Source organism: Phoca vitulina, unplaced genomic scaffold (genome assembly GCF_004348235.1).
Source record: "Phoca vitulina isolate PV1807 unplaced genomic scaffold, GSC_HSeal_1.0 scaffold12, whole genome shotgun sequence".
Lineage (NCBI taxonomy): Eukaryota > Metazoa > Chordata > Mammalia > Carnivora > Phocidae > Phoca > Phoca vitulina.
Genome location: NW_022589715.1, coordinates 45107261 through 45134690, shown reverse-complemented (window position 1 = coordinate 45134690; position 27430 = coordinate 45107261). Strand labels below are relative to the sequence as shown.

General features: G+C 40.9%; 1 protein-coding gene across 3 annotated transcripts in view; it reads left to right on the top strand.

Moving 5' to 3' along the window:
• The first annotated feature begins 6124 nt into the window (after positions 1 to 6124).
• The window catches only part of PPP1R21 (protein phosphatase 1 regulatory subunit 21), a 61335-nt gene continuing 40029 nt past the window's right edge, over positions 6125 to 27430 (top strand). Inside the window, exons 1-7 of one of the 3 annotated variants that reach the window (XM_032411014.1) lie at positions 6125 to 6303; positions 15568 to 15636; positions 18330 to 18476; positions 21512 to 21613; positions 22777 to 22941; positions 23121 to 23179; positions 24383 to 24477. In XM_032411014.1, the coding sequence (XP_032266905.1) occupies positions 6247 to 6303; positions 15568 to 15636; positions 18330 to 18476; positions 21512 to 21613; positions 22777 to 22941; positions 23121 to 23179; positions 24383 to 24477 (694 nt within the window). In that variant the 5' untranslated portion in view covers positions 6125 to 6246. Of the gene's footprint in view, positions 6304 to 11115; positions 11480 to 11776; positions 13084 to 15567; positions 15637 to 18329; positions 18477 to 21511; positions 21614 to 22776; positions 22942 to 23120; positions 23180 to 24382; positions 24478 to 27430 lie in introns of those variants that run through there. The other 2 variants (XM_032411016.1, XM_032411015.1) reach the window with 2 other exon arrangements.

Below are 27430 nucleotides of genomic sequence, written 5' to 3'. Positions count from 1 at the left end.
TTGATTAACATATAATGTATTATTGGTTTCAGAGGTAGAAGTCAGTGATTCATCGGTCTTATATAATTACAGTGCTCATTACATTACATGTCCTCCTTAATGTCCATCACCCAGTTACCCCATCCTCCCACTCCCCTCCCCTCAGGCAACCCTCAGTTTGTTTCCTAAGATTAAGAATCTCTTATGGTTTGTCTCCCTCTCTGATTTCGTCGTTTTATTTTTTTCCTCTCTTCCCCGATGATCCTGTTTTGTTTCTTAAATTCCGCATATGAGTGAGATAATACGATAATTGTTTTTCTCTGACTTGTTTTGCTTAGCATAATACCCTCTAATTCCATCCATGTTGTTGCAAATGGCAAGATTTCACTTTTTTTTGATCACTGAGTAGTATTCCATTGTACATATATATACCACATCTTCTTTATCCATTCATTTGTCAATGGACATTTGGGCTTTTGCCATAGTTTGGTTATTGTGGACATTGCTATAAACATTGGGGTGCAGGTGCCCTTCGGATCACTACATTTGTATCCTTGGGGTAAATACCCAATAGTGCAATTGCTGGATTGTAGGGTAGCTCTATTTTCAACTTTTTGAGGAAGCTCCATACTGTTTTCCAGAGTGGCTGCACCAGCTTGCATTCCCACCAACAGTATAAGAAGGTTCCCCTTTCTCCGCATCCTCACCATCTGTCATTTCCTGACTTGTTAATTTTAGCCATTCTGACTGGTGTGAGGCGGTATCTCATTGCTCACCTTCGATTCTTTAAGCTAAATAGCAAAAGGTTTCTTACATGTGGGCACTTAACCTAACTTAGAGAAAATACAGCCTGCAGTAGAGACAAAGGACCTGGGTTCTAGTTATGATTCTGCCAGTGTTTGCCATTTGACTTTGGACAAGCTACGTCAGGGCTCTGTGCTTATTCTGTTATTCTTCTGTCTTGCTATGACCAAGGGAGGCAAAGCATTAGAGCACAGCCAAAGAAGGGAGTTGCAAAACTTCAAAGTCCAGAATTCCTATTTTTAGTAGAACTCCTCAAAGTTGCAAATCATCACATTTGTCAGATTTTGTCTCACTGAGCACTCATTACAAAACCTGAACTTTGGAGCTAACTGCTCAAAAGAAAATCAAGTAGAGGAGAGTTCTTTTCTTTCTCCCCCTTCTCCCCACCCCTTCTTTAATTTTACCGTAGAGTGATATGCATTTTCCCACTGGGTTAAAAATATAAATAACACAAGGACGGTATGCCGTAACAAAAGACCCAGAGGTTGCCTTATTTAGTCCTTTCCTTATATCCACCCATGCAAATGTTCTTTGTTGTCCATTATCTCAGTAGCCAGGTGTGGTGACCAGCCATGGGGATTGTGAAACTAGACCAGAGAAAATTGTTACTTAGTTATCTTAATGCCTGTGTGGGGAGATGCGGGTGGGGCTAGGTGGTCTTCCAATGTCACTGTAGGAGCTGCTACATACAGCAGGTTATTATGAAGCAAAATGTATGATTTCAAAAGATGGAGCTTTGAAGATTGAAAGAAGTTCTTGATTTTCAGATATATGCTAAGACGGAAAATATATGACTCTATTGCACCAAGAAATCATGTGCACCCAGAGATTGACAATATCTTCCAAGTAACCCCATGGCATAATTGGTCACTGTATGACCAAGAGAAGTTCCACATTGTTCTCAATCTATATACATTACATTTGATTCCCCTTACTTGGCAATAGTTATGTTCTCAAATTGCCATAAACACTGAATTAGCAATTAACGGGATTAGAAAATACAGGGTTAGGTTCTTGCAAGCCTCTGGTCACAACATTTTCATCAATGAATCAATAACTTCATTTTAGGTGTGTTTCTTTAAAGACCCCTTATTTAATATATAATTGTTTATTCATCAACATTGAACTAAGGGCCAACATCTCTGTTCTCCATCATTATCCTTTCATGATGTATAAGGAAGTCCCAAGTCTTGTTTTAAGCCAGATCTTTTATTGTTCAGGATGGAGTTTGAATAGCACAAACCAAAACTTTTTCTTGCTTATGCTATGTTGCCATAACTGACTCATGGTATGTTTAGATGTGCAGAGAAAATGGAGCCTTTCCTTTCTCTATGGCAGATCTGGTCTTCTCACAATCTCCTCTCCATTGGAAGGGGAAAGCCTATTTCATCAGTTAGTAATTTCCCAGTCTCCAGTCAAAACTGTTGTTTTGTTTTGTTTTATTTATTTATTTATTTATTTATTTATTTATTTATTTATTTAGGTTTACAATAGTCCCTCCTTTCAGGAAATACTCATTTATTCTAAGTTTTGGTCCCTCTCTCTCACCTCCCAAGATGGCACCCAGGTGTGTGGAGAGCACACTATGCCCTTGAGGGTGGGGTAGGGGAACTTGGGTCCGCATCAAGGGGTCCCCAGTGTTGCTTTCTGGCCCTTGCTGGTCTCTGTAGTTGTGTGTCCCTTGTTTACGCTGGTGGCATTTGCCGTAGAAGTCTTCAACTGGGGAAAGAGTGATCTATTCTCTAGGTTTGGTCAGGGCCTAGGGGGTTTCCCAGCTGACCTGTCCATCCTGTGTGACTGAAAATTCAGGTCACAGCTGATGGACCCAAGGATGGGCATCTCACCCAAGCTGTCAGAGACCTTCCCTAGGATTTTTCAAACTGGAACTGAGCAGCCTAGTTTCTCTTGGGTTGTGAGATGGGAGGCTCAGGACCAGTGCACTGCTTGGTTTTGCTACCTCGCAGAAGTAAAGGAAGGTATGGGGAAGGAGCACATGTTGAGAATGTGAGAGTTGCAAAAACAGTCAGATCCCTGGTCTGTGTTGTACTTGAGATCCTGTGCTCCTCTTTTTCCTGTTGTTCTGTGAGCTATTCACAAAACTTTCTAGTAAATTCCCCCTTTGGGTCTAAGCTAGTTTGAGTTTAATTTCTCATACCTGAAAAAAAAAAAGTCCTAAACAATTATGTTTTTAAATGATTTAATGATCATCATAACACTTGCATATTTACAATAATTCCAAGCAACCTTCATTTACACTACTCCCCATAACTATGTTATTTTTACAGGTTGGGAACTATTGCTGGCAAGCATATGAGATAATTGAGATTTAAAAAAGAAAAATTTGCTGTTGTGAAATGGAACACTCATAGAAAAAAGTACACAAAACAAAAATGTACCTGATGAGAAGTTGTTATCGCCAAGTTAACACAGAAACAACACTGCGATTACCCCCCCAGCCCATCTCATGCCCCCTTCCAATCAGGTTTCTCACTTTTGTGGTTATCACTTTCTTATTTTTCTTTCTAGTTACATTACCCCAGCATACATTCCTGAACCTTAAAATTGAATTCTGCCATTTTTTGAAAATTATGTAAATGAAGTCATACAATATAATTTTTGGGGGGGAGCTGGCTTTCGTTCTGGATTATATTTTGATATTCATCCAGTAGTTAGCTGTAGCTATAGTTCAGTTTTTTTTTTAATTGTTGTTTAGTATTCCATAATATGAATGTACAATCATTTATCTATTCTGTTGATTGTTTTTTTTTGACTCTTATGAATAATAGTGGTATGAGTATTCTTGGTGAATACATGCACACTGTCTTTTTTTTTTTTTTTTAGTGTATACCTAAGAGTAGAATTGCTAGATCATGAATATGTACGGGTGAGTAAATAATACCAAAATCTTTTCCTAAATGATTTTTCCAGTTTATATTCCTACCAGCATTTTATAAGAGTTTCTCCTGTTCCATATCCTCACTAACACTTCTCAATCTTTTTTTTTTGTTTTAATTTTATTTGTTTATTCATGAGAGACAGAGAGAGAGAGAGAGAGAGAGGCAGAGGAAGAAGCAGGCTCCCAAGTAGCAGGGAGCCCGATGTGGGACTCGATCCCAGGACTCTGGGATTATGACCTGAGCCGAAGGCAGACGCTTAACCATCTGAGCCACCTAGGCGCCCTCAATCTTTTTAACTTTAGCTATTTGTGTGGATATGAATGGTATCTCACTGTGGTTTTAATTTTAATTCCTCCTGATTGCTAATGAAACTGAACACCCTTTTGCATATTTAATGGGTGTTTGTGTATCTTCTTTTGTGAAATTCCTGTTGAAGTCTCTTGCCTATTTTTCTTTTTGATTGCCTTTCTCTATTGATTTGTAAGAGCTCTTTATATATTTGAATAAGAGACTAAGAGAACTCTGTTGGATATAAATGTTGTAAGCATCTTCTTCCACTCACTTAATGGTGTTGCCTTTTCATTCACTTAATGGTGCCTTTTCACTCACTTAATGGTGTCGAGGGAGAGAATCTTTAATGTATTCAGACTTATCAACTGGGATTTGAAAATGGTGCATCTGACAGAATAACTAGACCAAGCAGTGGAAAGCAAATTTCTCAGTTCAGTAAAATGAACTCACACAGGCGCTCTAGCCAAAGTTGCACATTCTTCCTTTGGAATGTTGTTTCTGAGATGACATTTTATTTTTAAATGATTGAAAATTCCATTACGTTACAAACCAGAAAAATGCACTTACAATATTTAATTCTGCCGCTTGGTGGTGTCATGAAAACTAATAATAATAATTTAAAAGGATTGTTCTGAAAGTTTGCTGGACAGTAGGGCGTCGCTATTAGCAAATTAAAAAAATATAAACATTTTTTAAAGTTTATAATCCTCTTATACATTACAATTGCTGAAAAAATGCATACGGGCTCAGCATTTCAGTATAAAATCCCAGGCTTACTCATAGCCAAACAAGAAACTAGGATGGCAGTTTTTTTAATCATGGAAAATTTCAAGTATCTTAAAATGCCAAGATCCCTGTACCTACTAGGTAGATAATGTTTACATCCTGTCATATTTACTAAAAAAATTAAAGTTTATGGTCCTTTGTTCTGCCGTTTCATTTCCCTTTCTTTTTCCCACCAGAGGTGACCACTATCCAGAATTTGATGTGTATCTGTCCAGTTCTTGTTTTTCTATTTTTCCTACATGTTCACCTGTTCACGAACAATGCAAATGTTGTTTCATATTTTTAAATGTATCTTTTCATCCTATTGTGTACTGCAATTTGCTAACATTCTATTTTGTCATGTTGATACATACAGATATACAGATCTAGGTCATTTGTTTTAACTGCTGTGTTGTAATTTATGGCAAATATATACTCTAAATTTTATTTATTGATTCCTCTATCAGTGAACATTTTTTGTTGCAATACAGGCAATACCTAGAACAATATCGAATATACAATAGAATCCCAACAAATATTTGTTGAATGGAGGCAAGCTTTTAATTCAAGAAAAGCGGTATAAAATATCTCAGGCAGACTATTTTTTGCTTCAATTCTCCAGTTATTTATCATCATCCACCCTATCTGCATGCGTGGCAGGAGACATTTCCTGAAATTTCCTAACGGCTTTTTACTCAATCCACTGAAAAAGGCTCTGCTGTGGTATGCGTACGGGGGTAAGGGTGTGTGGATAGAGGGGGTAGAGAATGGACACAAAGAAATTTCAATGTCCAAATATAAGACAATGGTTTGTATGGTCTGGAGTAGGGGAGGGTGGCAGCAGCAAGCGTTATAAATCTGGGGGAAGTCTGAGACTTTACAATGCAGGGCATGTCTGGCGCTACCATATCCGGATAACGAGATAGAGGAATATAAAGGTCTTTCTCCCCGTGTACGTTCTGAAAGCTATAACCATCAAACGCCAGACGGTTGCCATGGGAACCAGCAGGGGGAGGGGGAGAGAAGATCCGCCAGAATTCTTGATGCGCTTAGAATGTTTCTTCTTCCGCTCCTCTGCTCTTCGCAACCACCGCCCCTCTCCTCGGTCCTCCCCTCCCCCCATTCTGTGGGCTCTCGTCATTCTCTTCCTTTCTTGATTCTCTTCTTATCCATTCTAGGTCGCCATCTTGGGCCATGCGTCAAGATGGCGCCCCTGGTCCCAGAGGCAGAGCCCTGGCGCTCCAGCGAGGCTGCGCACGCACGTGTTCAGGCGCGGGAGGGTGGGGCGGTGACGTCCAGGCGCTGCCCCGCCCCCGGCAGTCGCCCCGCCCCTGGTCCCACTCCGCCTTCCTCCCACCGGGCGAACCCGGAAGTGGAGGAGGAGGCGCGGCGGTGGTGGCCGAGCGGGCAGGCGCTGGCGGAGCCCAACCGGGGAGCGTGTCTGGGGTTGGGGGCGGGGGGTGGGGCTGAGCGGCCTGGACAGCCAGGCCCGGACGGGGCGGGGGAGGCCATGGCCTCGGCAGAGTTGCAGGGGAAGTACCAGAAGCTGGCTCAGGAGTACTCGAAGGTACCCATCGTGGGCGGGGAGTAGGGGGTCCCCGGCCCTGCGGCCTCGGGTTGCCTTGGCAGCTACTCGTCGGGACGGAGGGGAACGGCGAAGGGGCACGCGAGCGTGCCCCTCCTCTCTGCCTTCTCTGTCCACCATTACCATGCCTCCACCTGCAGCTCCCAGGGGATGGGGCCGGGCCGTCTTTGGGTCCCTGTGCGTTTCTGCGGGAAGGATCAGGAGTTTGATTCTTCCTTCTCACTAAACTAGCGGGCTTGGAACTGGGGTGTCCGAATCCTGGCTTCTGCCTCTGGTGCTGGTCGGGAGGGGAAGGGAAGGGTAAGGACCAACCCCTCTACTGCTGCTTCCTTAATTTTCCTAGCCCAGTGATGGGAAAGATCAAGCTTTCTTCCTCCTCACAGGGATGACATGAGGATAAAGAGATTTATGTGTCCCCAGTCAATTCGGGAGGGTAGAGCGAGCCATTCCTGTAAACTGTTTCACTGAGGATGGGTGGTTACGAATGTATTTAGTGCGTTGGCAAGATGTCTGGAGATGATTTTGAAAGCTTGAGTGGTAGGGCTGTGTCCCTTTTTCTGTCTTTTCCCTCGGTCACCTGGAGTGGGGCAGAACACCCAGATGCTCAATACATGTTGAGTTAAGCAAACAGTCGTATTTATGGCATCCGTCTTTAAATGATGGAACCTTTTACTTGGAAAAGGGCGGTGCTGCTTCTAAGGTGTTGCTGCCTTAAGAATATTCTAATGAAGTTATAAAAGAATCTCACATCCTCGGAAATTGAACAGTCATTAAGCTTAGTTTTCAATGATCTGGCATCATGGGAGCATTGGGAAGACTTAGCCCCCTTTTGACAATTTGGAGAAACGGACGCACATTTTTTTCGTAGGGTTTCACTTAACACATACTCAGCAAGGTAAAATGAACTATTGTTTGAAAAATAAAACCTTTGCCTAAACATACACACTTAGGTCTTTTCACCATCAAATGGGAGTCTTTTGAGATAATACACTTATTCCAGCGGTGCGGCCATTGGCAGAACTTCTTGCATTTACATATGGAATTGTCTTAAGAGCCTGTAGCACAATGTCAGTAATGGCAAGTTTTCAGCCTTTGAAGGAATATTTTCTTGTTGGAAAGGGTCAGAAATTGTTTGGAACAAATCCATATGGTGAAGGAGAGTGGGTGGAGAATGGCAATACTCAAAGTTGACTCCACTATTTTGGGTGAAAATGTTTTATGAGTATAAAGTAAGGGTAAACAATCTCAGAAGGCAATTCCAAATGGCAAAAGAGAGTTCTAAAAATGTTTTAAGCAGTGACTGCATTGCTGAAATAATTGTGTAGCCTTCCAAAAGTATTAAAAACTTTGAAAGATTTTTTTTTTTTTTTTGGATATATATGCTTTTCGTTCAACGGACATTTATTATGGGCCTCCTGTGCATAGTCTGCCAGGTTCTGTTGAGTGAGCAGAGTTCCAGTTTAAGGAGAATCCTTTAATAGAATGTTCAGAGATTGTACATAATTATGATACAGTATGACAAGTGTTAGTTCAGTGGGAACACAGAAGAGATGAGGGTAAGAGTAGAAGTTACTCAGATTGGGAAATAGGGAAGAGGGAGGGTTGGTAGCATCCCAGGCAAAGGGAACAGGCCATGTTTCCAGTCATGAAAGCACATTAAGGTACACGGCAGAGAGAGGTGAAGTATGGCTGGAGAGTTAATTTGGACCTGATCATCATAAAGGGTTGTGGATGTCAAATAAGTTTGAACTTTATCTTTTGAAAAATAGATGTCAAAGGTTTTTAATCGGGATAATGGCATTACTTTTAGGAGGGGAACTGGTAACTCCTCGGAGGATGGATTGAAATAGGGAAAGATCGGTGAAAAGAAGACCAGACTATAGGCTGTTGGAATAGTTTTGGGAAGTGTAATATGGGACTAAATCAAATTAGTCACTGTTTAGATGGAGAGGAGGGCCTAGATTTAGGACTTAGGGTTAAAGTACCTTTTTACTTACCTCTTTTTTTTTTTTAATTTATTTTTAAAGATTTTATTTATTTATTTTAGAGAGCAAGAGTGCATGCAAGAGTTGGGAGGGGGCACAGAGGGAGGGAGAAAGAATCTGAAGCAGGCTGGCATTGAGCGCAGAGCCCCATGCTGTTTGATCCCATGACCAAGACCACGAGATCACGACCTGAGCAGAAACCAAGAGTCAGTTGCTCAGCCGACTGAGCCACCCAGGCGCCCCTAGTTACCTCTTGAGTGCCCACTTTGTACCTAGCACAAAACTTACGAAGAATATAGTATATGAGGCACTCATCCTTGTGTCTTACTCATTCTGTGGGATGTGGTGAGTGAAGGGAGACTGAAGAGTTGACCCTGTGGTTCTAGATGAAGGGACATGACTGCCACTGACAGATGCTACTGGCAGGAAGGCAAGCCAGTTTAGAGCAAAGGGGTGTATTACAGGTTAGATATAATTATAGAATTTTAAGGTTGCAAGGCACATTAAAGTTATCTTGTTCACATAGTAGTTGAGGTGTTGTTGGGGTAACTGCTGGAAATTTCTAGTGGAGATGGACTGGCTAAAAGTCAGGACAAAGGCCAGAGCTTTTGGAATAATTCCTGTGAAGACAAGTAGTTGAACTGCAAGAGTTAGTCCGGGTGGAAGCCTTTAGGTAGACTCTTTGGGGAACACCTATGGGAAGGGTGTGAAGGGAGGAGGAGATGGGCTGTAGGAGGTCTGCCAGACTTGAGGTTATTTATCTCTCAGATTGGGTTAGATCATTTTTCATCCTTTTAATTGCAATGTGATGGAAATTTCAGAACATAAGAGAACAGAGATTGGTCAAAAGATTTCATGTGCTTTTTATTCTCTGTCAATTCTAGTGCCGAGTAATTTCTAGATAAGATCTGTGCTACCTTCAGCCCTGAGCTTGTGGAAGGGGCACTCTAGCTTTGCATTACCTTCCCTGGTGCAGAAATTGTGGGCTAATGTTGAAATCCAGTTAGGTCTTTTTCCTTATTTAGGATACAAAGACAATAGAGTTCCTCATAAACAGTAGAAGGAGGCTACGTATCAAGACAGCAGCAAGCATGATCCCTAAACCAAGGACATTTGCAGAATCTCCTTACAGATTTAATGCAGATCTCAGCCTGTTTTCCAGGAAGGAGCCCATTTCTTGCTTAAGAACTATGATCATAATATTCTTTCCTCCCAAGAAGGAAAAAAATGGCCCGAGAAGCTCCCATTTAAGGGACTGAAAGTTTAGTTAGATAAAAGATGGGAGGCCAAAGCAGAGGAGAATTTCTGAGGCATACATACTGCTAAATGTAAAGTGTTAATGGAAAAGCCAGTAAAAGTAGAGATTAAGACCCTAGTAGTTTGGGCAATTAGAAGGTCATTGGAGACTTCTGAAACTTCAGGTTTAATAAAGTTTAGGGAAGAGGAAAGGTGTATGCACTGGTTTTCAGAGGTTTTTGAAGGTAATTGGTAAGCAATGCAAGCATGCTGCTTTGCGATGTGAGGGAAAGCTAATCGAGACCTCAGTTACTACACCGTAGATTAAGAATCAAAGATCGTTTCTTATATGGTGTCTCTTCCGCAGCCTGGTCTGCTTCTGATGCTCTGGTATGTCTCATAGGGAGGAGAGGCTAAGAGCACTGAGTCCTGGCTCTGTTTGATTTCAGCCTGCTTTCTTTGCAGGAGCTCCTGCACCCCTGCCTGGCATCATGTTATGTGTGTAAGCATGTTTCAGGTTCTGTTTTCTTAGTGTTTGTGTTACTCTGGGCCAGTGGTTCTCAAAGTGTGGCCCCTGGATTGGCATCATCAGCATCTGGGAACTAGTTAGAAGTATACATTCTCAGACCCACCTGGGACTTACTGAATCTGAAACTGGTGGTCAAATCCAGCAATCTGTGTGTAACAAACCTCTGAAGTGATTTGGATGCACACCAAAGTTTGAGAACCATTGCTCAAGGCGTGGTATCAGTATATTAGTTTTTGCTCAATCTTTTCAAAGCTCTTTTTGAGCCAGTAAAAACAAATGGGAAAGTCAGACATCCAGTATTTCTCTTAACAGTTTATTTTGCAATTGATGCTTCTTTTAGTGATGAAGGAGATTGCCTGTGGGAGCTTTTTTAGATTTACACTCTTAGGAAATAGCTATTCATATTGGTGAAGGTTCAGTTTTGACTCGGTGTGTTTGCTTTCTAGATAGTGGAGCTTGGTGGAACCTGATTAATTGCCCCTTCCTGTAAGAGAAATTGACTCAGGAGCTGGATTAAAAATGAGTATCATTTGGATTAAAGTCTAGTATCAGCCTTCCCCCCCCCCCCCCCCCCCCAGTGTGTAGGGTTTACTACTAAAGTTTGTTTGGAAAACAGCATTGTGTTCAGTGCTATTCAATGGAACTTTCCATGTGAATGAAAATGTTCTGTATCTATGCTGTCCAGCAGGGCAAACCACTAGCCATGTGGTACTGTTGCGCACTTCCAGTGTGGCTAGTGCAACTAGGGAACAGAATGTTAGATTTTATTTAAATTTAAATTTAATAGGCACATGTGGCTTTTGGCTACCCTGTTAGAAGGTGCTAGCTTAGCCCCTAGATCAGTGCATCACAGACACAAAACGTCTCTGTGACTCACCTGAAGACCTTGTTGAACGGCAGATTCTGGTTCAGTAGGTCCGGGGTGGGGCCCGAGAGTCTGCTCCCAGGTGATGCTATTGCAGCTGTCCGTAGACCACACTTGGAATAGTAAGACCTTAGAAAAGCCAGGGGTGTCTGTCCTACTCTTCCTCTTTAATCCACAGCTGATCTAGTCATCCAGTCACTGGTGAGGCAGCTAGACTGCAGGGGTTGGGGTGGGGTGTTGTCCTAAGGAGTTGCCCTGCATGGGATCAGGAACAGGAGAAAGGGTCCCTTTGAGGGCAGGTCTGAGAGAAGGTTTGTTTCCTGCCTCAGTGATGGAATAACTCCAGCCACTGCTACCTGGTACTGCAGAGCCTACGGGTGTTTCTCCAAGTGCTTAGCACCATGTGGTCCTGCTGGACATCAAGAAGCCTCAAAAGGCCTGAGCCTAAATCGCTGAAGACCACTCTGCAGACTACTCTACGTAACTCTGGTTCTGGAATGGTCAGGCTTACCACAGTTATTGCTCTCGGGACAGAGAGTGGTGGTAAGTCAACTATGACGTCTCCTGTTGCTTTGACAACCTGTGATGGGATAACGGGTCCAAGATTAGAGATGTACTACCTTCAGTCACAGACTATTGGAAGAGTTTGTGGGGAAAGAGAGGTGATCCCATATACACATTTTCTCATCTAATCCCCAGCAGTCTTCTGTGTTAGAACCACGCTTACATAACTATTTCCTACAGTGGACATTTTGACATTTTACAAGTTTTACAACCCTATAAAACAAACTATTAAACATATAAGCTGTTCTTCATTACAAAGTAATGTGTGCATTATACAACCCTAAGCCCATCCCTAAGCCTTACCCAAACCCTGATTCGAAGCTTCAAAATACTGAAGTCATCTACAGATCCCATCTTCAGGATCTCTGGCCTGGGTGATCCCTAAAACTCCTTCCGGTTCTACCATTTTCAGTATTCCAAAGTGCTGGGAATACCACTTGGTCTTTCTCTCTCCCTACTTGCTTGTACGTCCCCCTGGACGGGGATAAACTATCCGTAGGCTCTGCAGTACCAGGGAGTAGTGGCTGGAGTTAGCTGTCACTGATGCAGGAAACAAATCTTGGGGAAAGGTCAGAGAGGCACTGTTAGAGTAATGAAGCTTTATAGTTATATGACGCATTACCTTCAAATGCCTTTTACATACAGTATTTAATTTGACTAGTTAACTAAACATTTATTGAGTGCCTTCTCTGTCCATGGCTTTGATCTTTCACTGTAGGCAGGAGATACAGGGAAGTAGGCTGTAGTCTCTACCACAAGCTGCAGTTTTATTGGCAGATGGGAGATGAGTACAGAAGTCAAACATAAGTTAGTAAATGTAAAATTTACTACTTTAAAAAGTAAAATTAAAGCTGAACAGTTTAATAAGAGATGTCTTCTTACTAGTTAGGTGCCAAAGGAACAGAGGGGGCAAGCTCCCTGCGGACCATAGGGAGTGGTTAGGAAACATTTATGGATGAATTAGGACCAGTGGTAGGAAGTAAGCTCCTGGAAGAACCAGCTGGGATTTGGTTGGTCAAAATGAGGAAGGGCTGTGCTTTCAGAGTAAAGGTAAAGCAAATCAGAAGATTACAAGACCATGAAAAACGAGGTTTAAAAGGACTAAGGGTTTCAGAGTTGGGCAGCAGAGGTACTGTTCCTCTACTGGGTGGAACAGAAGAGCTTGGTGCACAGCTGCTTGGAAGTAGGCTCTATCATTTTCTGGAGAGTTTTTCCTAATGGAGACTTCAGGGCAGTTGTTTCTTAGTTAGGCCCACATGCTTTGGAGCCTCCGTACATATTTCCTGGAGGCATTAGTGACCATCTGGTGATCTTGTACCTATTTCTAAAACAGTAAAACCGTGTGCATTTGCCTCCCCACTGTGGTGAATGCTGGTGGGGAGAACGATGGATTCTAAAAGACCAGACTGACCACAGCGGCATCAGCGTTTGACAAGCTGCTGGTTCACTAATGCACTAGAGTGTGGCCGTACTGAATGCTGAAATGCGGGATGACGCCAGATGCCGAGAAGTGTAATTAACACGGCAGTGGTATGTGCTGAGCTTCTGATTGTCATCCTTGTCTACCTTCATAAATGTATTAGGTAAATATTTCTAAAGGAGCTGCATTTTCTGCCAAGCAGTTTTATTGAAACCATATTTTTGTTGTTGATTAGTTTAGCAAACAGTATATTCCAAAGGAATATCCAAATCATTTTTTGTTGTAATCAGATTGAATTCTATACAGCAGTAATTTAAGAGTTTTGTTTTGTGGGACGTCTGGCTGGCTCGGTCGGTGGACCCTGGGACTCTTGATCTCCGGATTGAGTTTGAGCCCCAAGTTGGGTGTAGAGATTACTTAAAAATAAAATCTTTAAGAAAAAAATTTGTTCAGAGTAGGCTGTTAATTTGTTTTAAGTAGCTTTTAAGTGTGTCTTAGAAATGAAAGTTGAGGTTCTTTTTTTAAATTGTCGTGGTTCTGGTCCTATAGAAAGTGATCAGTTCAGTAGATTTCAAGCTTCATCCGTAGTTTCTTGAAGCAGTCATTAGGATCTTCTAAATACCCCAGAAAGAAGAGAGATGTAAGAGATCACAGGTCAAAGTTAGGACAGGGGAATGAAATGAAATCTGAAGCCTGAAGTCATATTAGGTAGCAGGCCAGTATGGGCCATGGGCCTTAGTTTGCAATCCTTGTTGCAGGGAATTTAAGTAGTAGTAAGTACTGCTGGTTATCTTGTATTGTCCCTTTTAAATTTAAACTCTTGGTAAACCACTTCTTTCACTTCTTTCTCTCCTCCATATCCTTTAGCACAAGGCCTTACACCAGGCAAGTTATAATGTTATCTGTTATCCCTTTGATTCTAGTCTAGTAACAAGAGTTCTGTTTCCATTCTTGGGGCACTTTAAGATTTAGAAAGTACTTTGATAGGGGTTTCTTATTCGGTTCTCACAACAACGTGAGAAGGAAGATAGGTTAGATGTATTCACCCATGTTATAGATCATATAACTGAGGCTCAGAATGGTTAAGTGAATTTTTCAAGTTTAAATTGTCTACTAAATGGCAGAGCAAGATTTGGGTCTTCTTTCTGTTGTAGTGAGCTGTATCTTTAACTTTCTAAAAATAGAAGAAGCTCATTTTTTAATCTGTCTTTTGCTCAAGCTGTTGAATATCCTGCAGTATTCCCTGCTTTTCTTAGATGCTTAGCTAAATTTTGTATTGAATTCCACATACGCAGTTTAAGGTTTAGTATTTAAATATTCCTATCCTTTTGGCACAGAGGAGGGTCATTTCTGTTCTCAGGAGACAGATCTGAGTTATGCTAATTAGAAGTAGATTTTTTTAAGCTCACAGATAAAATCATTTCCTTTGTTCAGTTTCTCAGAGAAGAACCTGGTCTTTCATGGTCTCTGTACTGAACCTTCAGAATATGAGTCTGTAAACCTTTTGCTTTGGCTACATAGGACTTGTATATTTCTACTTACATGCTCAGTGTTGCTGAGAACTTTCTTCTTCCTACAGAAGTGGATTTTATCTTTTGAAATTCTGCAAGTGGTGGTGGTATACCTATATACATAGACACAATTCATTTAGCTGTAGAATTCTTGATTTGTATGCTTTATTTAAAATAAAGTTATACCTCAATTAAAAAAAAAAAAAAAAGCCTGCGTCCTACCTTTTCAAAGACTTTCCCAACCTCTCCAGCCTCCTTCTTTTCTCATTTATATGTAGTTTTAGACAATAGTAACCAATATTGTCTAATGGCATTATGACTGGAGTCAAATCTGCTGGGGTCTGAATCTCAGCATTGCCACTTAACTTCTCTGTACCTCAGTTTGCTCATCTGTAAATGGACACAATTCTAGTACCTACTTCATAGGCTTGTAAAGATTAATGAGGTAATACATGGAAAACACTTAGGACAGTGCCTGGTAGATGATGAGTTTTCCAATGTTAGCTGCTATTACCAACTTCTGGATTGAGTCTTCTTCTTAGTTGCTTTCATACACTGCCTTACTGATGCCTTATTGCAAGTCCACCATTCCTGAGGCTATTGTGGGGGATGATATTTGCATGACTAATGTTAGGCACAGTGTCCTGCTGGGTATGTTTAATGCCCTACACTTTGATTCTCTGTAGAGTTCTTATTTCATAATTAGTCTGATTGTATGTATTTTACAAATGAATGTGTGCCAGAGTTTCAAGGAAAATGGCATACATGGTACCGTATTATTTATTATATTAGTTTTTATTAGTTTTAATATTAGTCTATTGCATTAGTATTTAGTATTAGTTCATTGTATTAGTTTTTATTTAAGGAGGACACTTGGTTTGACAGAAAGAACCATGTTCTGGATGGAAGTCAAGAGACCTGGATTTTAGTGTTGATTTTGCTGCTGATTAATATTATGTCATTGGGCAGAATGATGATATCTACTATCCTCTTCCATGCTAATATTTTTATTCTCATATATATGTGAGAAGGTAGTTACTCAGTGTAATCATTCCTGTGAAGTAATGGTAAGTGATTTCCTTGCTACAGGTGATTGCTTTATATTAAATATTAACTATTGCTTCCTGTGTTTTCAGCTTCGGGCTCAGAATCAGGTCCTGAAAAAAGGTGTTGTGGATGAACAGGCGAATTCTGCTGCTTTAAAGGTATGAAACAGTATTTGTATTGTGAGGGTTAAGTTAGTATTTGGTGATACTCAAAGCAAGGAATTCAGCTGGTTTTCTGTATTAAAGTCCCAACTATGACACTGATTCACTAGGGATGGGAGAAGGTAATAAAGTTTTTTGTGTTTAACTTTCTTACTTGCTTAGGTATGAATGTGATGCACTTTGATTTCCTTAGCTAAAAATCACAAAAAAGAATTATTTGACTTTATCTCCTGCATTTTTCTTATACCTTACGGCCTCTCTTTAGCTGAATTCATGGGGATTAATAGAGCTTCTTATCTGTCTTCATCACTAGACAGTACTCTGAGGGGGCCTATGTCATATTCATATGCCCAGTATTCAGCAGATTGTTGTCCCCTAATGAATGGATTTGAAAGTGTGAATCATTTAGTCCATTAATCTTGCTTTTGGGTTGAGCTCTTTAATAGTAATAACCTGTGTAAATCAGGTTACTCTGTTTGAGTGATATATTTTATCATCAGCATCTTTACTACCTGAGGGGTGAAATACGATAGGAGATGAAGAAATTTGTTTCTACCTCATTCTGGTAGGCATGTCATAAATATTGCTTAGTGATATTTTTAGTTGGATAAATTAACTCTATGATACAGATTTCTTCTTGGCCTGTTTCCATTAAATATACTGTCTGTGTCATTCTTCACTCTCTCCCTTGCTCCCTGTTGAGACAAAAGGGATTAGGATTCCCCTTTACTCATATCTCTTTCTGGAATAGCCCCTAACCAGTGACCTATCCAGGGTGAGTCCACTCAGGTAACCCAGAAATATGTCCTTTTACTTAGCTTTACCCTAGAGAACTCTGTCTTGAGAGTGCCCCCCCACTCAGGTGCTGTTGCACAGACTTGGGGCTGAGGCGGCTGAGAACACTGTACCCATACTTCCAAAGCTGTCCGCGCCCAAGCCAGGATTATTAAAACTAAGCTTATTTATAGTCACGATTTGTTAGTCAGTTATTATTTAGCCTAAATCATTGAAGAAATAGTCATTATCTCTTAACAATGTTTAAAACCTATGACTGGGAAGGGTATTTCCTAGTGTGTCTTAGTAGCCCACTCTGGGCATGTGACAGCATCCTGTTGCTGGTTGTGTTTGATTAACTCTGCGATTTTGCAATGGTGGTGACATTGGTGATGGTGACGGCAGGTTCTGTTTGTTGAGCTCTCACTGTGTATTAGGCCTTGTGCCAAGCACATTGCACCCACTCTGTCAGTTAGTCTTCACACAAGTCTGTGAGCGCAGATAACGTTATCATCGTCCCCAGTGCAGAAACTAGGGTTTACAGAGAGGTTGAGATAGCTGTCTTCTGAAATTGGTGATTGGTTAATGGAGTTGGAGCATTAGTTAGCTGGTGATGAATTATAAGGATGTAAAGAAATTACTCTTTGTTTTACTATTCATTGCGGTGGTTATTACAGTTCTAGTAAGAATGGCAATTTGCTGGTTTGCTCAATGGGAAGGTTGGGATGTCTTCTGTTACAGCAGGCTTTTGATAGGTTGGGTTTGTCTTTCAGTGAGTTGTTGGACACAGTAAGCATTCATTGATTTGGATTGGATTTCTTTAATTTGAAATACATGATGATTTGGATGTGGGCTGGGTCTGTATTTACCATTAAGCTCCAAGCAAAAATTAAGGGCTTACTAAAAAACAATAGAAAAGAAAAATGTTTCTCTACTTAATGGAAACATTATTCCAGCCTTCTGGCTGCTTGCAACGGGCAGACAATGTCAGTAGCTTGCAGACACCAGCCTTTGGTTTCTAGATTGCTCTTTCAATATACTTCTATCACTTTGTCATTAAAGCTTGACCTCGTCTTAGCTTTGCAGTGGTTTTTCAGTGAAAGTAATATAACTGCACTTCCTTAAATATACAGTAGTATATGGTCATCTGTGTTTGATTACCAGTGAACACAAAGTTGTCACAATATCATAAGTAAAATATAGTGAGAATAATATTTTTTTAAGATAGAGCAGAGCTAAATACTTCTCTAGATTTCCACTTTCTTACCTCATTATGGTGTAAACAGTATAGAATGGGCAGTAGAAGATACATTGTTTAAATTTTAGATTTTGTTTCTATTTTTACTTAAAACTTTTAGGTGAATTGATGCAGAACAAACAGCATCTAAAAATATTCTTGTGTTAGGATAATATTGATTTTTATCTTTGACAAATCAGAAATAGTTTAAAGTAAAATTAAGTGTAGTGGAAGGACTTCATTTTGAGTGACTTAAATTCAGGGAGGATTTATTGAAAAAAAAGAATGCAAATAAATTGCTTCCTATTCTTACTGAAGGGCATCATCAGTGAGTAGGAGGTTCTCTTTCAAAATTCAGGTTTATAAAATTGTCCACCTCAGGCGTTGTGCCTCCTCACTGCCAGACGCCTATGTAACAACATATTTTACTTTAAGTTGATGACTGTTATTTCAGTATATATGCTTTTTTAATTTTATTTTTAAATTTACTTGGTTTGGCTAAAAAAAATGATTTTGTCACAAAACAGAGCTAAAAACATGGGAACTGGCATGATAAACATACAACGTGAATTCCCTAAAGCAAGAGGTTTGATCATATTTTAGTGAAATAAAAATAATTTCATTATTTGAAACCTTAAGGCTAAATTATAAAGAATGGTCTGTTTTCACTTTGATGTAGGAACAACTGAAAATGAAGGATCAATCATTGAGAAAACTACAGCAGGAAATGGACAGTTTGACATTTCGAAATCTGCAGCTTGCCAAGAGGGTAGAACTACTTCAAGATGAATTGGCTCTAAGTGAACCCCGAGGCAAGAAAAACAAGGTAGGTCAAATAAAAGCACGTTAGGGAGGCCTTGTCTGCTAGGTACAGACATCTCCAGGCCATCTGGGTTTTAACAGAACACCTCCCCTCCAAATTCCCTAATGTTCCATTATTACACCTGGGTATTGGTTCAAGGAAGCAGACACTTACGATTAATATATGTAGTAATATTAGAGGCGTTTTTATACGAAAGTGAGTTTTGAATAATTTGTTAGGAGCAAACATGCACATACTAGATTTAGTGTCTGAGAAAAGTGAAAGGAATATCTCATACTGGTCAAAATTACTGATATCTTTCAGTTATACTGAGTTGCCATTAACTCAAGGTAGGGCAAATAAAATGAGAAACAGTGTTGAAGTGTAACAGCTCATGTGAAAGTAGCAATTGAAATACTCATTCCTTAGGCTTGAAAATTTGCTGTAAATATTTCTTAATATTTATTTTTATGAGGCCAATTTAGTATTCTTGTCTGGTCATGTAAAAATAAACTTTTTCCATTATGGTTTATATAGTGAGACATGATTCTTACTTCCATAAGATGGATGGTCTGGTACTTTCGAACATTCTGTGATTAAGAAGTTGCTTTTTTTTTTTTTTTTTAAGTTTTTATTTTTAATTTATTTGACAGACAGACAGAGAGGGAACACAAGCAGGGGGAGTGGGAGAGGGAGAAGCAGGCTCTCCGCTGAGCAGGGAGCCCGACGCGGGGCTCGATCCCAGGACCCCGGGATCATGACCTGAGCCGAATGCAGACGCTTAACGACCGAGCCACCCAGGCGCCCCTGCATTTTTTTTTTTAAGGGTAGGGGGTAGTGATTGACTCTTTTTTTTTTTAAAGATTTTACTTATTTATTCATGAGAGACAGAGAGAGAGAGAGAGAGGCAGAGGGAGAAGCAGGCTCCCAAGGAGCAGGGAGCCCGATGCGGGACTCGATCCCAGGACCCTGAGATCATGACCTGAGCCAAAGGCAGACGCTTAACCATCTGAGCCACCCAGGCGCCCGTAGTGATTGACTCTTTAAGTCTGGTGTGTATATAGAGCAGCACCCGGCAAGTGCCTGGATTGAGGCAGTAAAAGTAGAAGGGTAGGAGGGAAGAAGAAGGCCTAGAGGAACTCTGAAGCAGCATGGTATGGAGGGAAGAGCACAGGCTTTGGGGTTAAGCCCAGGCTTGAATTCTTTGTCTGCCATTTTAGCTTTGCAACCTCAGTTTCTTCATCTGCAGCATGGGGATGATACTCTCAGTTTGTTGAGTATTAAATGGGATCCTGTAAAGGTGGCTAGGACTGTATTTGCCATATGATGGACAATCAACATAATTCTATGTTAGTACCTTTCCATATACATGTCCGCTACATGAAAGAGTTCTCTAGAGTGGTAATTTTCAAATAAATGGGGAATAGAGAGGGCAAAAACAGGTATGTATTAGAATCACTTGGGGAATTTTGTAAAAAAAGACATGCTCTGGAAATTCTGAGAGACCCTTGGGGAACGAATAGCCATATCTACTTCAGACATGCTCCCCAGGTTAGTGAGATCCTCCCCCAGTGCTGTTTTCACAGAGGCTTGGGTGTAACACGTATGAACTTATGAATTAATGTTAATTAAAGTTTTCCAAATTTGGAAGCACTAATGACCCAGAATGCCCAGAATATGTCATTCGGCTGTCTTCCTTGTGCAGCTCTTGTGTCCTAAACGTGATGGAGATTTAATGTTTTGTTTTGTTTCTATTTATTTTTTTTTTTTTAAGATTTATTTATTTATTTGAGAGAGAGAGAGCACTTGCACAAGTGGGGGGGAGGGGCAAAGGGACAGGGAGAGAGAGAATCCCAAGTGGACTGTGTGCTGAGCACAGTGCCCGATGTGGGCCTCAATCTCATGACTTGAGATCATGACCTGAACTGAAATCAAGAATCGGCCACTTAACTGACTGAGCCACCCAGGCACCCCTGTTTTGTTTTATTTTTAATACAGTTACTCCATTTTCAAAGGGCTTTCTAATCATTGGTTCACATTGGATCAGTAAGTAACTTCATTTTAAGTGAGGAGTGAGGGCACAAGAAAGGCAGAGAAGGGTGGTGACTGATGTCTGAACACAGTTTCATTGTTAGACCATCCCTGGAATAGTCTCAGCTCTCGTATTCCATGAAAACAAATGTTCATTATTGGCTCTGTTAAATAGTGCTATTCTTCTATGTAGAAAAAGTTAATATTGGTAAAAAAGGAAAAGGAAGGTTTTTTTCATGATTTTTGAGCTTTTTCCTTGTTTATTTATAGTAGCTTAATTTTATAAGGTTTTATGATTTTTTAAAAATTAGAAATTTATGAAACTTTTGTATGAACTTATCGTTGTGAATTCTAATTAATTTATTACATTTTCTTAAAGGAGTTTAACAACTCATACTCATGGAATTGCTAAAACTGGTTTCCCAAACCAGAAGATCAACTTGAAATGATACATATTTTTTTATTTTTCTAAATTTACATTCAGTTGATTAACATATAATGTATTATTATTAGTTTCAGAGGTAGACAGTGATTCATCAGTCTTATGTAATACCCAGTGCTCATTACATCGTATGCCCTCCTTAATGTCCATCACCCAGTTACCCCATCCCCCCAGCCTCCTCCCCCTCCAGCAACTCTCAGTTTGTTCCCTATGATTAAGAGTCTCTTATGGTTTGTCTCCCTCTCTGATTGAAATGGTATTTTTTAGCATATTTTTATGGCTAGCTTTCTGGGCCTGCTGTGTCTTCCAATAGAACTACTCCTGAATTCATCTGCAAAGAATAGTGAGCCTTATCTGTTTATTCTCTCTTTCTTTTTAAAGCTTTCCTGCCCATTCCAATATTTGCAGTTCCTACTTGGGTCAAATAGGAAAAGTTAAATGATGGATTGTATACCTTTTGCAGGATTCTTTGAGAATGTGCACATGTAGAAGAGACAAGCTACTAAGGTGATAGAGAATCTGTGTACCTTAGGATGTTTCTCTAAAGGATGAAAGTTATGTGGACATAACTTATTCTTTCCAACAGAAAAGTGGAGAATCTTCCTCTCAGTTGAGTCAAGAGCAGAAGAGCGTCTTTGATGAAGATCTGCAAAAGAAGATAGAAGAGAATGAACGGTTGCATATACAAGTGAGAAAATTTTTGTTTTCCCCATGAATTAAAAATGGGTTGTATAATCTGGAATGTGGAAAAACCCATGCAGGGTAGAGTGTTTTGTGTATGTGTTTTAATGTTTCCTGTGGTTGTTAGGTATATATGTCCCTGTCGTTGATTCATTTCTTAAATCTCATTCATATCTTAATCTGGATGTGTGTTTTGAAGTATGCATTTGTTTAGAGGATGGCAGAATAACTTTGTTAAGTTATTTAACAGAATAACTTTATTAAATAACAGTACAGAAATATACTAGGCACTGTTCATTTTATCTAGAAAATGATTAGCTGGATCATTTAGATGGGGGCTTATCAATAAGTAGTGTTTGTTTTTTAAATTATTACCGTTTAGTTGGTTTCTGTTTGTTCACCTGTTAGTCTATAAGGTCTGTTTGAGTACACACCATGTCGGTTTGTATGCCTTCCCCCAGGACAGGGTCTTACTCATGGTGGGAGCTCAAATATATATGGAATGTTGAATAATCAGTGTTTGCCTCCCAACATTCAGCATATTTAAGAGTCATAGTGTAATGTCTCTGACTGTGCCTCCTAAATTTTTTGTGAAATGGTGAGCATAGTCAAATGGTGGAAAATAAATATGCAGTAATTCTCAGTTTAACATTTTGCAGCTGTTAAAAAAATGAGCTTTGACCTCAGTGCGTTTTGTGTTAAGCATTCATAATTCTTAATTAGCACTGGATTCTTATTAAGGAAAAGAGCTTTACCTGTTTTAGGGATAACATCTATTTGAATTTCGCTTATTTAATTGTGGAAGTTAGCGTAGCAGAAAAGTTATGCCCTGGTCAGTTAAATTCTCTGTGTGCCAGAAGTTGTTTGAAAGAAATCCTAGAGCCTAAGAGGAAGGAGGTGTAGGCTTCAGCATCGATCTCCTGTGTTCAGATCTCATTTCTGCACTGGGCAAGTTGAAACTTTGGTTTCCCATGTGGAAAGGAGGGATAACAATAGCACTACTCCTGAGATACTGGGAGGATTCTGTGAGATCATGCCTGTGCGGGTGTTACATGGTGAGCATATACAACCGTGTGGAAATTGCTCAATGAACAGTCACTGCTTTTGTTTTTCTCTCCATTTGTATATATTTGGATATTGTGAGAAGAGAAAATGATCTTTTCTCTTCAGTTTTTTGAAGCTGACGAGCAGCACAAGCATGTGGAAGCAGAGCTGAGGAGTCGGCTGGCCACCCTGGAGATGGAGGCGGCCCAGCACCAAGCCGTGGTCGATGGCCTGACGCGGAAGTACATGGAAACTATCGAGAAACTGCAGAATGACAAGGCCAAACTAGAAGTAAGCCCCGCCGTTGGGGAGAGCACGTTAAAAGATAGTCAGGGCTCTTGTGACTCTTCTGTGCACTTTACGGAATGCACAGTTAGTCATTCAGGGGAGGCTGTTGCCTGTGGTGTCTCCCAAGTGCGCCCGTATGTATAGCCTGAGCCATCTACTTTTCTTTTTCTTCTAAAATTCAGGTAAAATCTCAGACTCTAGAAAAGGAGGCCAAGGAATGTCGGCTTCGAACAGAAGAATGGTATGTGGAAATGTGAATTCCAAGGGGCCCTGAAGTAAGAATCAGAAGACCTGAGTTTTAGTTTAGCGGCTCCTCTCTCTTACTCTCACATTTGAAGTGAGCCAGGAACAGGCGTCTCCAGGGTCCTCCTCAGTTCTGTTATCTCTAAGGCCTGACACACTCTTGGTCAGCTGGCTTGTGCATTAGTCCTCAGCCTGCAGGTGTTTGCGGCCGTGGAAGATGGTGTCCTGGGGCTCGTATACTGAGGACTGGATAGAGAAAGCTTTCTGAGAGTTCCAGGCAGGAAAACTAACTCCTTTTCACTGTGCCAACCTTTTAGTGGTACATTTTGAATAAAATAGAGACTATGGGATCTAATTTGGAGATACCTAAATCTTAAAATTCAAATGGGATGAATTAATGGGTGGTAAAAGCATACTCCAGCATTTAGTTGATAAATGACATAATATTTAGGTTTCCATAGAATCAGTCATGTGAATTTCTTCAGTTTAGTTGCATTGGTAGAATTACATGCATGGTTTAGATGTATACCCATGCTCATAATTGAATCAAAAACAGAAAAGTTACTAGATTTTGAGCCCAAGGGGGGGGAAATCTGATATAATACTTAGAAAAGAACTTTACTGTAATACTTGAACATTCAACATTTATGTCAGCACATAAGAAAGATAAAATTTGTGATTTTGAAATGGCTTTAAGATTACTTTGCACTTGGGGAAATAAACTGACAAGATTGTACTAGATACTGGGACTGTGATAAATTCTGACAGTCTTAACGTCATTGAACAGAAGTTTCAGGGGCTTCAGAATTGAGGATTAGTATTTTTCTTATCTTCATCTTTTAGTAACTATCTACCACCAAGAGTATCCCGGTGTCAGGCATGAGTCTCTAAAAGCTTGATACCAGCTGTTGTGGTAACAAGGAAGTGATGGGGCGCCTGGGTGGCTCAGTCAGTTAAGCGGCTGCCTTCGGCTCAGGTCATGATCCCAGGGTCCTGGGATCGAGCTCCGCGTCGGGCTCCCTGCTCAGCGGGGAGCCTGCTTCTCCCTCTCCCTCTGCCTACTTCTCTGCCTACTTGTGCTTTCTCTCTCTCTGTCAATTAAATAAATAAAATCTTTAAAAAAAAAAAAAAAAACAAACAAGGAAGTGAGAATCCCCTGTCTGACTGGTGATCATGTGGTTTTGTGTTTTTTTTCTTTTAGTCAATTACAGTTAAAGAATCTTCATGAAGATTTGTCAGGTAGATTAGAGGAATCCTTATCAATCATCACGGAAAAAGTACCTTTTAATGATACAAGTAGGTATATTATGTACAGTTTTCCATTACTTGCAACTTTGGACCTCTCTCTCTGGTAACGAACTAATTAAAAAAGTTTTTAATCTATTTGACAAAAAACATCATTGGCTCAACAGAGGGTTGCTTTCTTTTTGTTTTTTTGATCAGCTGTGGCTCTCATATATGGAGGCTGACTTCAAAGTCAGCCTTCCTGGAAAAGGTAACCCACATTTTTTTTTTTTATTGCGCATATTGAGCATATCCCTAGGTTAAAAACCAACCTGCACATAAAGTACTTGAAAATTTGTATAAGAAAAGCTGTTCATGGTGGGGAGAATGGGGGAAGGGCGGTGGGAGATGCATCTTCTCAGCCTGCTATCTCCTGCACTTTTGGTGATCCCCACTGATAGTTAGGGAGCTGACTTGGGTAAGTCCTGCTTCCTATGCATCCTGAGAATGGTCTGGTAATTTACGTAGCCAAGAGCAAGAAAAAGAACTTAAAAAAAAAAAATCAACTTACAATGTATAACAGATGCCGATTTTGTAATGTTTAGAGAAAAATTAAATCAGAACCTTGAAAACAAAGAATATGTTTTATTTAATTGCTTGGAATTTTGAAGCTTATATTCAAATAAGTAGAGATTTCCTTTTTTACAGTCTCATGATTAAAATTTTTTACTTCCCCTAAATTTTCTTCCGAAAGACCTAAGAGGAAAGAAAAGACATCAAAGAAAAACAGTTTGATCTAACACTGAAATCTGCATATGTCATTATTATATCAAAGCCTGAGTTCCTCTGAAAATAACACCTGTTTCTAGTTTCTACATTAATGTAAATAGTGCTAGCATACTTTGATCCACTAGACTTGAAATCTTGGCATTTCGTTTTCCCTTTAATCCTTCTCTCAATTAATCATCAGGTTCTAATAATTTCCTTCTGGATCTCTTTTGGATTTATCTTTCCTTTTCCAGTACTAGTTGTCACTCTGCTTTTGGTACTTATGTCAGTGTGGGTTACTTTTAGTTCTGCAGAACTTAGAGATCATTTGCTCAGTGCCCAGCTGGATAGAGAGTACAAGGGATATAAAAATTTCTGGGGCAAAAATCTCTACCCTAAAGGAATTTATAGTCCAGAAGGGGAGAGATAATGTATAGAAATGTCTAAAATATAAGCTAACCTGTTCAATAAAGAGACTCTTGGGGTTTCCGAGGAAGGACAGATTACTGCTGGAGGGGTTGTTTGGGGAAGTCTTTTGGAAGAGGTGTGCTTTGAGCTGGGCCTGGATATGTGAGTAGGTTTTATTGGGCAGAGATGCATGAAAAAACCAGGGAATTAAGTGGAGTGTGGTATGTGGGACACAAGTTGCTGTCATGGTCTGAGGAGCAATAATTAGCTAAGTGTGATAGGAGGCTAGGGTGGGAGGGGGTAGGCAAGTTCTCAAAGGGTGGGTGGGGTTAGACCCTAGAGTTGTGGGCCAAGGAGTTGGGACTCAATTCACAAGATGGTGGGGGTGTTGAAGCCTTTGATCCAGGGAATGTCACGATGAGATCTGTGCACTCACAGAGTTAGTCTGGCAAGGGTGTAGACTGCCCTGGAATGGGGAAAGGGGGCCAAGACTATTGTGGTGCTAGTCCTGGTGTGCTGTTACGGAGGCTGGAGCCGAGTTGTCAGGGAGATAGATGCAAGCGGGCAGGGGAGCTGGAGGAGGCAGTGTGGGGGAAAGATGTGGTGCCAGTGACAGAAATCAGAGAGGCAGATGAGGGGCAGGTTTATGGGAAAGATGATGAGGTTAACTTTGTTGTTTAATATTCTGACAGATCGGTGTACATCTGTCTTTCTATTGGGGTACGCATTTCTAAGTTAAAGCCTAGACTGTGGAGAGAGACTGGAGTTGACCCTGTTGGGATGGATGGGCCTTGAGAGTGGTGGGAATGAGGGGTACCAAGTTCAGAGAGGCCCGTGCAGCATCCTTGGAGAGTTTTCCCTCACAGGGGTGAGGAAGGAGAGGGGCTGAGGTGGCGGAGGTGGTGAGGAGCTGGGGAAATGAGGTGACATGGAAGCCGGGGAAGGGAGTGTTCAACCTGGTGGTGCTGGGCAATTCTAGTAGTGTTGTGGGGAGCTCAGAGAGGGTGAGGTGACAGTAAAGGCAGCTGTTTTGGTGACTCTGAGAACTCAGTGTTTCCTTGCAGGGTAGAGGTGGGCAGCTGAAGGCTAGCACGAGGGTTAGAGGTGGATGGGTGCTGAGGAAACAGGCAGAGACATGCTGGTCTTTGAGCAGCGGGAATGAAAGAGGTGGGGAAGGTTGGGAGCTCAGCAGAGGATTCAGTATGAATGAAGTAAAGGGGAAGAAGTCACTGTGGAGATAGAATTTATAAAGCTGCCACAAATGCTTTTTTTGAAAGTAATTTTGAAGGTGTAGGGAAGAGGAGGGAGTGGTTGATGGATTAGGCCCTCAGGGGCCAGAAGGAGCTATTGCTGGGGACCCAGGGGGAAGATTAGCTGAGGACAGGATATGGGAAGCCATGGACTCTGAGGTGGAGGGTAGGAAACATAAGAACCCCTTGGACTTTGGCCCTGGTCTTCCTGGAGTTGTAGGGGGAGGCCACCCTATCCGTGGGGCAGGGGAGGAGAGGAAGAATGGTGTTAGGGGCTTAAAATGGAAAAGGTTTGGAGCAGATGCCTTGGGAAGTGACACAGCAGTGAAGTCATGGATTGTGGAGTAGCCTTGAAATCCCCTGAAGTTTGGTAAAATTAGGTTGTCACAGACCCTGATCTTCTTTTGTGTTAGCAAGAGCATGGTGGGAAACGATGGACCAGGCTGGGAGGGATAACAAGCAAGGCCCAGAGAGGACTGATAGGAAAGTAGACCGACTGTGGATGGGAGACCAAGCCCTTGGTAGAAATGGGGCCATAAGAGAGAACTGGGTGAGAGCGGCATATGGACTTTTAGAGTCAGATTTTGGCACCAGGTCTT